The sequence below is a fragment of the Melopsittacus undulatus genome, chromosome 4, assembly GCF_012275295.1.
Source record: "Melopsittacus undulatus isolate bMelUnd1 chromosome 4, bMelUnd1.mat.Z, whole genome shotgun sequence".
NCBI classification, from domain to species: Eukaryota; Metazoa; Chordata; class Aves; order Psittaciformes; family Psittaculidae; genus Melopsittacus; species Melopsittacus undulatus.
Window position 1 is genome coordinate 101,236,693 of NC_047530.1, and position 13,104 is coordinate 101,249,796.

At 42.2% G+C, this 13,104-nt stretch overlaps 1 protein-coding gene across 3 annotated transcripts in view; it reads left to right on the plus strand.

Annotated features, from left to right (window-relative positions):
• ADD3 (adducin 3) overlaps positions 1-13,104 on the plus strand; it is a 100,086-nt gene that overhangs the window by 71,205 nt on the left and 15,777 nt on the right. For 2 of the 3 annotated variants that reach the window (XM_034061429.1, XM_034061431.1), the window contains exon 3: positions 631-854. In XM_034061429.1, the coding sequence (XP_033917320.1) occupies positions 660-854 (195 nt within the window). In that variant the 5' untranslated portion in view covers positions 631-659. Of the gene's footprint in view, positions 1-630; positions 855-8,071; positions 8,165-13,104 lie in introns of those variants that run through there. The other variant, XM_034061432.1, reaches the window with a different exon arrangement.

Below are 13,104 nucleotides of genomic sequence, written 5' to 3' on the forward strand. Positions count from 1 at the left end.
CTGCAGCCTCAGTCCTGTGCAACCCAACATACATCCTCTTCCTCAGCTCCCTCAGTGTCTCCAAGTGTCTTCTGAAAGTGCAGGCATCAGCCAGGACTGTGCAAAGATCCCCTGGCAGTCTTCAAACATCCTCATGTCTTGTCTTTAAGCTGGGGTTATGGGATGCTGTGGAAATGCTCTGATTGAGGAATGTCTTCATTTGAGCTTGGAGATGAGCTCTGAATGGATGCTAAACAGAGGCCTTGTCTTCTGAGTGTTTGATTGAACATGTCAGGAAGGAAAGCTATGTAAAAACTTTGGGGGGTGATGAGTGCAATGTAAAATGGTGCAGGAGAGTTTATCATAAAATATATTATGGTCATTTTGAATGTCATAATTGTATGCTGTTGGGGATTTATTTTAACTTGAGGAGAGCTGGTTAGGCACTATCATAAAAGTATGGTTTTTAAACTGTGTTCTAGAATTTTTCCTCAGCTTTCTGATTATGATAATTCATTTGTTCCCCTTTCATTTTAGATGTTGCTCTGCAGAGATGAATAACAACACCATTTGTGTCCAGACTTGGAAGTCATATTCAATGCCCTCCTTCTAATTGTTAATCATTCTTCACCCTTTTGTTATTTGTTTCAGGTGAGGTCTGCCACCTGCAGCGTTGAAGCATGAGTACTGATGCCAGCCAGGTGGTGATCACTACTCCTCCCTCAGCCACGATGCCTCACAAGGAGCGGTACTTTGATCGCATCAACGAGAATGACCCAGAGTATATCCGGGAGAGAAACATGTCTCCTGACCTGAGGCAAGACTTCAATATGATGGAGCAAAGGAAGAGAGTCACTCAGATACTGCAGAGCCCTGTGAGTGGGATTGAGGGGGAATGACAATAAAAGTGTTATTTTCTGAGACTCCTTATTAACTTTTTGAGACTCAAAAAAGAGAAACTGTTGTCACAGCTAGCTAGAGTATCTCTGAACTGTCTTCTAAGAAGAGTCACTAAACAGATTATCCACCATCCTGTTTGCACAGTGTTTTGTCTGTGAACAAGAAGCCTTTATTGTGTTGTTTTTCTCCTGATTCTCTCATGCTTCATTGCAGTATTATAAAAAGATCTGGCTGGCTGCAGGGGGCTTAATTAAAACTTAAGGGCAGGGAGGAGAGTGAAGGAGTCACTGGTCAAATAGGAACAAATTAGGGCATTACATGGTGTTCTGCTTTCTGGGCTTGAATATTAACCTATCATTTGCATCAGGAGTGGTTTAATTAACATTCATAATTGGGTTAAGTTTGTTTAAAAGCTAGACTGTATGTCCTTTTCATGTTCTTGGGATGATCATCCCCATACTTGGCCATATTGGCACTCATCTACTGGTTGTGTAAGTTCAGTACTTGTGTAGGCTACGTAGAGCACTATTAAATCTATTGAAACACTCATATTAGTTGAAATTTTTATTTTAATGTATGCTTTGGTTTTAACCTGATGAATACATTCAAAAGTAATACTGTTACCTTGAGTATTTTGAAGCCATAGAGAGTGAGTAAGGTCTGTGTGAGGGTGAGCCTTTGGGGGTATTGGGGTATGATGTGACTAGTGAGGGTAATGTGACTGGAAAAGGGGTTAAGCAGCTTTACAGATCCTTCTCCCTTCAGTTCTACTGTAAGTTGGGGTGCTTCTTCTGACCATGACACGCTTGTGAGTTGGGCTGATGCCAACCTCATTAAGTTTAACCATGTCAAGTGCAAGGTCCTGCACCTGGGTTGGAGCAATCCCAGGCACAGCTACAGGTTGGGCAGAGAGATTCAGAGCAGCCCTGCAGAGAAGGACTTGGGGGTGTTGGTCAATGAGAAAATGAACATGAGCCAGCTTCAGTGTGCGCTCGCAGCCCAGAAAGCCAACCGTATCCTGGGCTGCATCAAAAGGAACGTGACCAGCAGGTCAAAGGAGGTGATCCTGACCCTCTACTCTGCTCTCGTGAGACCTCACTTGGAGTATTGTGTGCAGTTCTGGTGTCTTCAACATAAAAAGGACATGGAACTGTTGGAACAAGTCCAGAGGAGGCCATGAGGATGATCAGGGGACTGGAGCACCTCCCATATGAAGACAGGCTGAGAAAGTTCGGGCTGTTCAGCCTGGAGAAGAGAAGGCTGCGTGGAGACCTCATAGCAGCCTTCCAGTGTCTGAAAGGGGCCTATAAGGATGTAGGGCATGGACTCTTTTTAGGGACTGTAGTGATAGGACAAGGAGTAATGGGTTGAAACTTAAACAGGGGAAGTTTAGATTGAATATAAGGAGGAAGTTCTTTACTGTTGGGGTGGTGAGACACTGGAATGTGCTGCCCAGAGAAGTTGTGAATGCTCCATCCCTGGCAGTGTTCAAGGCCAGGTTGGATGAAGCCTTTTGTGATATGGTTTAGTGTGAGGTGTCCCTGCCCATGGCAGGGGGGTTGGAACTGGATGATCTTAAGGTCCTTTCCAACCCTAACTATTCTATGATTCTATGTAATGAGATTGCAAACAGCTGTTAGTAATCACCCCATTATACTCATCCATGAATAACAGGATTGTTTGCTAAAGTGTTGTCGTGAAGTGCCTCTTGGATCTGTGTGGTGCTCAGAGTATAATGTGAACCTGTTGACTCAGGAATTTATTACTTTCAAATCTATTTGTGCAAGCTTGGGTTTGCAGCCAGCTTCTTTTATAAAGAAAATACTCTAAGGAAGTATTGCATAACTTTTCAATCGTGATAATTTTATGTTAACACTCAACTGTAAAATGTGATCGGAGCCTCCTTCTTCCTGTTAAAATATTCACATTGTGAGTAGCCAGAACTCACAGCAAAGACTAGACCTTTAGCCTGATAGATAAACATAAGTTAGATCTTGTTTGGGTTTGTGTATGTGTTAGGGTTTGATCCTCTTGGTTGCATTATTTAATTCAGTGAGTGTAACTACTCCAGCATTTTGGAGGACCTTTTGCCAAGTCTGCCAAATGTAATAAATGTCCCTTTGCCATAGTCTCTGTGGGTATTTTTTTAATGGATGCAGAGTCAGCATGCAGATATTAGGGAGGTCGGTGAAGAGGGGCAACCCTTGAGTCTAGGTGAGTGTTTTAACTGGAGGCTGGGGCACAAAGAGCTGCCGGGCTGCTGTTAGTGTCCTGCTGCAAGAGAAGCTGAGCCCAGCACTTTTCAGAAAGTGACTGTTTGGAGCTGCCAATAAGTTACAAGTTTTTGTTGTGTGAGGGAGCAGTTGTCCAAATAAGCCAGGGGCCTGCTCAGTTCTTGGCATCTGCCAGGGAGAAATAGGAACGTGGGAGCTGAGTGTGTGATCAGGCACGAAGAGGAGGTGTCTGAACTACCATTTTTACTCAAGTATCTCCTTTTAGAGTCTCTTTTCTAGATATAGAAAGTTTAGAGGAACCCTGCTGTGGCTTCTTGTGTGAGGAAATAAAAGCATTTTTAATGCAGTGGCTCTATATCCATCAAGCAAATTTCATAACTGATTTGGGAATAGGAACTGCATTATTTCTTCCAGGTTCCAGTGTTCATGAGAGTCAGGATAGAAAACAGACTCCTTGTCTCCTCCTGAATATATTTGTCATAAAAAGGCCAAAAGCTATTTTTTCCTGTTACCAGTCTGTGTAACACAGGTTCAGGATTGGATTAATGGGTATTATACGTAGTGGTTTTGTTCTTTTTGTTCTATAGCTGCAGAATTACACTGCATTAGATGTTTGCATAGAGCTTTCTTGCTTCTCTGGTTTATTCCAGTTAAAAAGAAGGAAATAGTTTGAAGATGCTTGGAAGGAGAGGACGAGAGGGTATCAGACATGTTTTAAAGAAGAGCTTGCTTAGTGTTAAATCTTCACCCAGTCTTAGATGTATGCATTTGTATCTTTACCCAGTCTTAATATATGCATTCAGATCACAGAAATAGTCATTGACTCATCTTCTGGCAAGTATTAGTAAATATGAGATGTAGGTATTATCCTTGCTGCATTTCTTAAAAATGCACAAGCATGTGTGGACTTGAGGTGGGCTTGTTTGAACATGCACTTTCTCTGAGCAGAGGTTTATGGTGTAAAACTAAAGGGTTAATGACTGTCATATACTGGGAAGCTTAAGTACTGATTTCATCTATTTCATTAACAAGACTTTTTCTTTCAAGTAGGAAAATTAAATCCTTTAGCAAGAAAATAAATTAGAGAATGTATTTTAGGAACCATGGTATGCTTTGTGCAGTGCATGTTATTGTAAGGGCCACAGCCCTGACCAGACATCTTCAGACATCAAACTGCTGCATCTCTCTGATGTGCTGTTTGATGCACATGTTGATGTGCAGTCTGACTACTCCTCTATGATGTGCAATTTCCCTTTCCTAAATTAAATCATTTAAAAGCTACTGAAACGCTATTCTCATTACCTCTGGTGTTTGCTAATGTCTTTCTGTTCATAATAAGTCTTAAACAAATCATAGGAGTTTTATGACCTCTGCTCACAAAGAATGTCCTGACATTATCAAGTGAATTCTCAGACTTATTTGCTTAATACTGTGTGTAACCTGTGAGCATCTGATGGCCTGGAGAATCTGATAGGACCTGTTTGTTTGTTGTTCTGTATGTGTTAGAAAGGTGGAAAGAAATCAGGATCAGCTGGATGTGAGCAGCCTGATAGCATCCAGAGGTACTGCTGGCCAGTCTTTAAGATAATACCACATAAGTTTAGCTCAGTAACATCTGCAAGCTCAGAAGGTTCAGGTACTGTGATGTTATTGTTAAAAGACTCATGTTACTGCTTTATGTCGGATCTGAGACACTCGACCTATAATTTGAAAAGATTGGGGTGAGGGTTAGATTTTCCAGTTTAATTTTGAAATTAAAACCAATTTTTTCTTTTTATATGCTGAACAGTCATACTGTTTGTTATACAGAATAACTGCCTTTTTCAAAGAGGAAACATTTATTAGCTGTATCATCAAACCACTTCTTTCAGTTATGGTATACAAGTCCTCCAGGCCTTCATCTTTCTCTGGTGCCCTTACCATGGCAACCAGAAGAATCAAAAACACTTAGTTAAAAACAGAAAAAGCTATGGTTGAGCAGTTTTGGTGTCTGAAGACTGAAGAATAAGTTCAGCATTGAGGAGCTGCATGAACATACAGAAGGGAGAAGCTCACTGCAGCTGCCAGAGCAGCCAGGGAGGGTGTTTGATGCAGCAGTGCCACACTGCTCCCAGTCGAATGAAACAGTTAGCTAACCAGCAGGAAAGCTTCCTACAGGCTTTAGCTAACAGGACTCTGTGTGCAACCTGAAAGGAAATTAGAATCACTGCTTAAACTGCCCTGAGGAGTACCTTATATCCACTTCATATCACTGTATTTGAAGAAAAGCTGCAGGTCAGAGTGGAAGAAGATGCGCTCTTATAGTGAACGCATACTGATATGAAATACATCTTCTTACAGTTACTGATGTAAGAAAAAGTTGGAGTAGTCAAATCTGTGTATAAAGGGATGAGTTGAACAGCTGAAATATGTAAAGACAAAAATGCCCAGTTATTGGAATTTAAATGCCTGGGTTATGTTTTTGGTTTACCAGTGAAAGTTCTGTGTGTCTTGTCAAGACACATAGAATACGCACATGCTATTTTTACTTATGAATCATGGTTATTTGGAGCTGTTTGGTTTGTTGAGCGCTTCACTGGCAGGATCTCATCATGCTTTGCTTTAATTTCATGTTGGATTTAGAGTCCCATCAAGGCTCTGCAGGTTGTTCAGGCCACATCTGGCTCAGCACTGCCATTACATGAGGGCACTGGCTCAGGTTTAGCCATCCAGATTGCAACATCAGTGTTGTTTTATGCTGAGGTTAAAACTGTACTTCTCTACTGCGCCTCTCTTCCTTCCTGCCTTGTACGTGCACACACCCCCCTGCCTCCCACGCCAGCTGCTCTTGCCCAGAAAAGAGGGGAGATAACAGTCCAGCTTAGCAACTCATCTATTCAGAGGTCTGCTTCAGCATGCACGCAGATCCTTCTCCTCAAAAACAAGCAAACCCACCCACCCACACTTGAATTTTTTTCTCTAGCACTGTTATTTTCAAACCATCAGGACAGAGATGAAGGATGGTTTGATTTATTTTTTCCTCCTCTTTTGCAGTTGTCTGGCTCACTTTGGTTTGCATCGAGCGAACATCCAGTATTTTCACACCACCACTCCCTTTTGGGCAGTTTATTTTCTTAAAATATCAAAAGTCCTCTTAGTTCCTCACATATCCGCCTCTCGCATCTCTGGCTTCGGTTCTCTCTGACATTTCTCTGACTTCCTGCTGGGGTCATGACTCTCCTCTCATCACAATAGCTTATTTAATCACATTCTTTCATCATACGACCTGTGCAGCATCTCTTTCACCAGGGGAGATGAGCTCAACTTGGCACGTCATTTAAGACATGCCACAAAATGTCCCATAAAGATCCCACTAGCTGTGACAATATCCATATGAGCCTGGATCAGGGGGCTGGGCAAGTTCAGCATTTTAAGTGAGAGGGAATTTGTGCTCAGGGGAATGCTGTCTGAAATCAAGGATATCCATTATCCCTGTGAGAAACCAAGTAATCGCATTGCCTGATTTCCATTTCTCATGATCTTTTATACCAGTGTCCTGCACCACAGGTGCAATTGTGAGTTTTTTCTCTGCTTCCTTACATTAAACATGAGTTACCTTTCACTTCTCTCTCATTTCAGTACTTGCTGCTTTCCATTTAGTTTCAACTGTGGTTTTCATTAGATATAAATGCCAACAGTTTCCAGATTGATTCCACCCCCTATCCGCCTATATAGTCTTCCTGCTAGTTGTTAACTGCTTGGATTTAGGGTTTTGTTGTCTTTGGGGAGTGGGGGTCTGCAGATCCTATGGTGCTTTTGGGACCATGTTCTTTAGGTTATTCAGATTGTCAAGCAATCAGATCCATCTTCCGTTGTCTGATGACTTTCCTATGGTCCTATGTGTATTTGAAGTTATTAATGGTAAATAACACTCTGATCTGAAATAATTCCCTAATTAATTAATAATTGATAAGGAGATATAAAATGCAGGGTAACAAAATCTACAAGTTTTCTTTCAGTTACTAGGCTTGTAACTTCTGTCTAACACATCAACTCAGTCTGGTGAGAGCAGGAAGGGGGTTTCCATTGCAGTACATATATAACAACTAAAGGGACTTGCTTATCTGTACTAATTTGTACGCCTTTTTGGCTGTTAAATAATTCTGGAAAATCATGACTGACGATTTTCCTCCCTGGCTTCAGGAGCATGGGTATCCAGAACACCCTGCAAGAGCTCTGCCCCTCATCTGATGGTGCATTGCCACCACATGTGCTCCCACATTCCCTACTCCTGTGCTTACTGAAAGAAGTTAATTCTGTTTGAAGTGTTTAAGACCCCTGTCAAGCTGAAATTCGATTTCTTCAAGCATTTTAAATGTTGGCAGTTCCATTCCATCTAGCAAGATGTGTAGCTTTACTCCATGAGTAAACACGAGGGAGGGACACAGAGCAACATTTGTGTAAGTGTGGGGATTGCTGGTGCTGTGGGAGTTGGCTGTGCTGAAGATGGGCTTTGCAGAGGAGTTCAGTGCTTCAGGTTTTGCTTTAATCATAGAGTATCTCCGGGCTGCTTATCGCAGGAGTAAGCATTGCTTCAGCTCACAGAGGGGAACTGGTGTGGACCAGGCTTGAGGAGCCAGAAAAACTGGTGCAGGCTGAGCAGTGTGTGTGGACTGGCTTGCTGTCAATTGAGTCACTGAATCCAACCCAGATACCCACATGCTTCACTGCAAGTGAAGGGATTATTAGAACTTCACTTATTTCCCCATATTTATTATTGAGCCCATTTCTTTCTATTGCAACACAGAAGGTCCCCACCCCTCCCTTTTTTTTCTCTTCATGGCATTAACAAACACTTTTTGTGACTCTTATCTTCTCCCCACCAGCCTTAACTCACTGGCGGTTTTTTTGTGGCCAGCTCCACCCTTTTCCACTTAGGGCACCGGTTGTTTGTATCTGAACTCCAGCCTTGAAGCAGCCTGTCACAAAGCCACATCGGCTCTTTCAGTGAAGGTCTTCTCCCTGAGCAGCTGCGTTTCCAGCACAGGAGTGCTCTCAGGAACAAAATACCAGTTAAGCTCTTTTAAACCTTTCCTTCAGCGGTGGTGATTTGGCTTAGAGACTCGGTGTGAGTGTGTTTGTATGTAGCTGAGTTGAATTAGACCCTGTTTAAAAATGGATTTAAGGTATATAAACTCTGATCAAAAATGGGCAGGAGTGAAAATGGGTGAGGGGGTTTCTTTTACTCTTCTGCAGCTCCTAGGCTAGCAGCAGTGCTGCTATTAAATGTAGGGACCTCAGATTGCTTTTCTAGCTGCTTTCCTGTAGACTGACATATCAAACTGTTTGCACCTTACTGTAATTACTCCTGATGTGAGCATGTGCTTTCTCCTCTTACATGCTTGCAGTGGTGTGGAGTACTTGTAGATTACCTGTATACTGTTGTTTTGTCTGTTTACAAAGATGTTTGTTTTCCTTATCATTTTATTTCTACTTCTTTTGAATTAATAAGGAGTACATGGAGAAACCAGTGGTCAACAAACAAGAAACAGCATAGAAAGATATGAACCTGCATACTTCTTAATGTGCTCAGAGAGCTGCCTACCAATATGAAGAGATTAATACTAAAATTTTCTATCTACATTATTATTTTGTGCTATATAGAGAGATGTGTATGCATGTAAAATAGGTTATTCTAGCATGTTGGTTATTCTAGTTTTTCTGCTTATGTTGACTGGAAAATACCAGTTGTCAACTAGTACATGCAAATGTTGTTTTGACTCTTAAGAACCCAAATCTACACTGTCAGCTCACACTTGGACTGTCCTGAATGAAAACGGAAGTAAGTGAGTCAGAACTGAGGCTTGTAACATTGCTGTTGAGTTTCAGAGAGCCCTAAGGCCTGAGTCAAAAGATTTTGCATCTCAGCTGCTAGAGTTTGTGATGTGTATTTGGAAGATGATTGCAACTATTTCTGCAGACACAGTTTTACGATCTTAGAAAGACCTTGACCTAATCATGCAATTAATGACTCGGTAAGAAAAGCTGTATCTGTTCTGCAGGCTGCAGTAGCATGCAAGGCTGTCTAAGCTGGTGTAAAAGAGCTGGGTGGAGTTTAAGAAACAGAAAGTTTAGAATGGTGGAGTTCTAGAAACGGGTTTAGGAACAGGCTGAGCTGCCCTGTATATTCTCACTCGAGTAGCTCATGTCTCAGTGCATGGTGGTGGAGTGGCGTTCAGAAGATGGGTAAGCTGGAAGCAGGCCGGCTTAGGGTAGTTGGGCCAGCAGCTGGTAGGCTTGGCTGTGCAGGGGGTGCTTTGGCTCATGGTGTAAATGCAAAACTATGTTTTTCTCTGGTGTAACTCAGTGTAGTTCAGCTTACTGCAGTTTTGGAGACAACCACCTCAGCTGGCAGTAGTGGAGGAGAGTTTGCAGATTGCTGCATATGGAGGTTAGGCTATTGGGTATGCTCCCAGGTGAATAAAAGCTCTGCTCAGCATCCTCCTACTTGTGCATCTGGTCTGAAATGTTGCTTTACCTCCTTTCCAAGAGCTGTCAGGGGCCCAGTTTCCTTACCACGGGCTGTTTTCTATGCAAACTTGCAGCAGGATGCTCAAAGCACTGTTCCAGCACAAACAGGGGAAGGGATACTGGTGCTTGGATGGGCAGGTGAGCTCCCTGAAGGCAGAAGGATGCTTGTGCAAACAGGAAACGATTCTCAAGCTGGCAATGTGGGTTATCCAGGAAACAGCTTTGCTGTGGTACCAGTACAGGCACAGACAGGGTATCCAAGTCCAGAAGTGGTGCAACCATGTTGATGAGTCACCATGAGGTGCTGTGCTTCTTGCTTTGGGACTTAGACCCCACTGTAAAAAGTCACTGCTCTTACTTTATCATCTGATGTCTAAAGTTTTAGTGGTTTTAAACAAACAAACCATAAACCCACATGTACCCAAAGAGCTATTTAAATCCCAGAGCTGAAACTTTCTCATTTTTGAGCAATGCTGAGCACATAGCTGAATAACATAATTTTTCATTCATCTGACAATACAGTTTTTCTTTCAGCATTTTCTTGTCAAATACTACATCTGAAATGACTAATGACCTTTCTGCTTGAAAAATATCAGCTTTGTGCCAGAGCAGAGCGCTTGTCATCTTTCTGAAAACCTCTCTGAAGCATGACTTTTACTTGGTCACTTGTGGGCAGTTGCAGTGTAATGCCATATATATATATGTCTCATGAATTAAAGCAAAATCAAACCACTTGGTCTCCAGGCTGCATATAGGTTTTCAGAAGTCGATTCCTGCTGCTGAGTGGGTCAGATCCCAAAATCAAAGCCCTCCATGGTAGTGGTTTTACAGAAATCAGTGTTGTACAGTGAAAGCTCCAGTAAATATCTTTCATATAATGGCTAATATTTAAGGTAAGCTGTTGTCCAGAAGAAGGTGATGCCCTTCATATAAGCCTGCCCTTCCCGAAGGAGGAAGGTTATGTTAGCACATGAGATGCTTATCTAAGGACACAGAAAAATCCAAGTTTTAAAGGTCTGTAGCAGTAAAAAAAAAGTATTGAAATATAAATATTCATGGAGAAATGTGCATGAGTCATGTGTGTGACACTTTGAAAGCTGCAGTCTGCTAGGAAACATGGTTGCATGCTAGCACATGGATAAATCGTGTGCTTTATTTTGATGCACTTCATCCATAGCCTCACTTTATATTACACCTCATCCCAAACCTCCATATTTGCTCCTTATTTGTAGTAGCCTCAGCAAGAGTGTAGTATTTTGCTGTTATCATTAAAGAGCCAAAGTGAAGCTCAGAAGAATGAAAATAGCGTGAAATACGATAAGAAATACAAATCTTTCTGACAAAAAATGCCTGAAATACACTACAGTTCCGTTTTTTCCTGCTATGGAATCAGTATTACTCGTATGGGTTTAAAAAAAGTAAAATCTGAAGATGACTAATAAGAATTTACTGTGAATGCTTTTGCAGATCCTTTTTATAGTCCTTGTTGAATTGAATTGAAGTGAAAGTGATTTAATGTAATGCAGATAACTGTTTTTCTCTATCTCCTCCCAAGCAAATATTTCCATGAATTTCATGTATTCTGTCTTCCATACGGCCCCCGGGAGACTACCGATGTGCGGTTTCCTTGTATACATATTATAAACAAGAGTGAAAGAGCATTTGAGCTGTGCAGAGTGTGAAATGGCAGAGCTCTCTTGCAGGGGGCCTCTTTCAGGAATATTTGAGAAGCAATCGAATATCTTGGAATGACAGAGTTTGAAAATGAGTGTTAGTGTAGCTTGCTGCTGAAATATATTGGCCAGTTTTTCTTTCTGCAGTCTCAATAGATCACAGGAACAGAAGGAGAAAGTGCCATAAAACCATGGCTTCGTGGTGAGCCATTAGCAGAAAAGCGAGCTGGCGTTGGGATGGTGGGTGCTTGGAAGTGTGGTGTATGTGTAGAGGAGTAGGGGGAACTGTCTGTAACGTGAGGGATACCATGTGCAAAGGGCCAAGGACATAACCTCTGTTATTTTATCAAGGTTTTTGCACTTTCAGGCAGGTTGGTAGGTCCTAAGGGGTGGACCTTGACTCCTTTTTCTATCTACTGTGAGCTGTCTGACCACCAAAATTCTTTCTTCTAGTTAAGTGAAAAATCCTTGTGTCTTCTACAGGGGATAGTCTAAATCACACACATTCGAATTTCATTCAAACCTACTTTGGTTGTAGGGAGAGATGCTCAGATTCAGATACCAGCCAACCACAAGGACTTAAACTGGGCTGCCATGGGTGATTTTCAATCATTGTTTACCTGTTCTTGCAGATTGTGATCCTCTGTGTTGCTTGTTACCCTGAGGTATGGCAGCACGTTGAACACAGTGATGCACTTGAACATGCACCAAGAGCTGTGCTTTGAGTATGTGAGAAGCTACAGTGCTCTGCAAACATGCCTCTGGTCCTCTCAGAATGAATGTCCCAGACTGGTAGAATCATCTGAACTCAAATTCCTTGCTGCTGTTCTGTGGAAATGATGACTGGGCCCTGCTGTACCTTAAAGACATGTTTCAGGGATTAGTAAATTAATGCTTGTGAAGCACTTGGATTTACAGTAATTATCTGCCCAGAGAAAATCTTCTGAGATAAATAATAATTGTCATCTCAACAGAGTGTGTGCAGCATGCCAAAAAAGGCACAGGGACACATGCTGAGCCATGAGAAGGGAAAAATACACTAAACTTCTTCCCTAGTGAGAACTAGCCACTGTGTTCTAGATAAGGCATGGGGCTAAGACAACTGTGCTATGCTTAAAAGATTAGTACCTGTGTATTACTGTGTGCAATCAGAACCTGTGTGATTGTCATCTGTGTGCAAAAGGGGCAAAGAAATTTGCTCTGCATGTACTGACTTCTTGCGGCCACATTTGAGGTCCAGCCTTGGCACAGTGCTTGTTGGTTTGTCAGTGAGGGTGGTACTCCCGCTGCCATTGAAACACATGGAGTCATGATGATAATGGACATCCCTGGAGCTGTTTCAAAGGATTGGGCTTCACAGTCATCTGCCGAAGGATGAAAGTCAGGATGTTTTCTCCAACCACTTGTTGTTTTCCACAAATCCTTATTTGCCTTTCTGGCAATTACCTCCCCATAATTACCTCCCATCAGTTTCCCTTACGTGCTCCTAGTGCTGAAGCACCTCCCGTACCTCCACTCCCTTTCTCCCAGTCCCAGTTAGGTTCCTTTCCTCACTTGATTCCTGGTTTGTTCTTTCCTTTCCCCATCTGCTTCTTTCACCTGCTGCATAGATCTTACCTGCAGCAGCTGCTAAAGAGAGAAACCTGAATTTGCCCTTGTATCTTCAAGCCAGCAAGATGTTGTTTAGTTGTGTGGATGATATTGCATGCATAGTCTGGTCTACACCAAGAGATCTGTGTAACAGATCACTGCACAGTCAATACACATGAATTTTAGAGGCTTTACTTGAGGAAATATGGTGAGTCTCA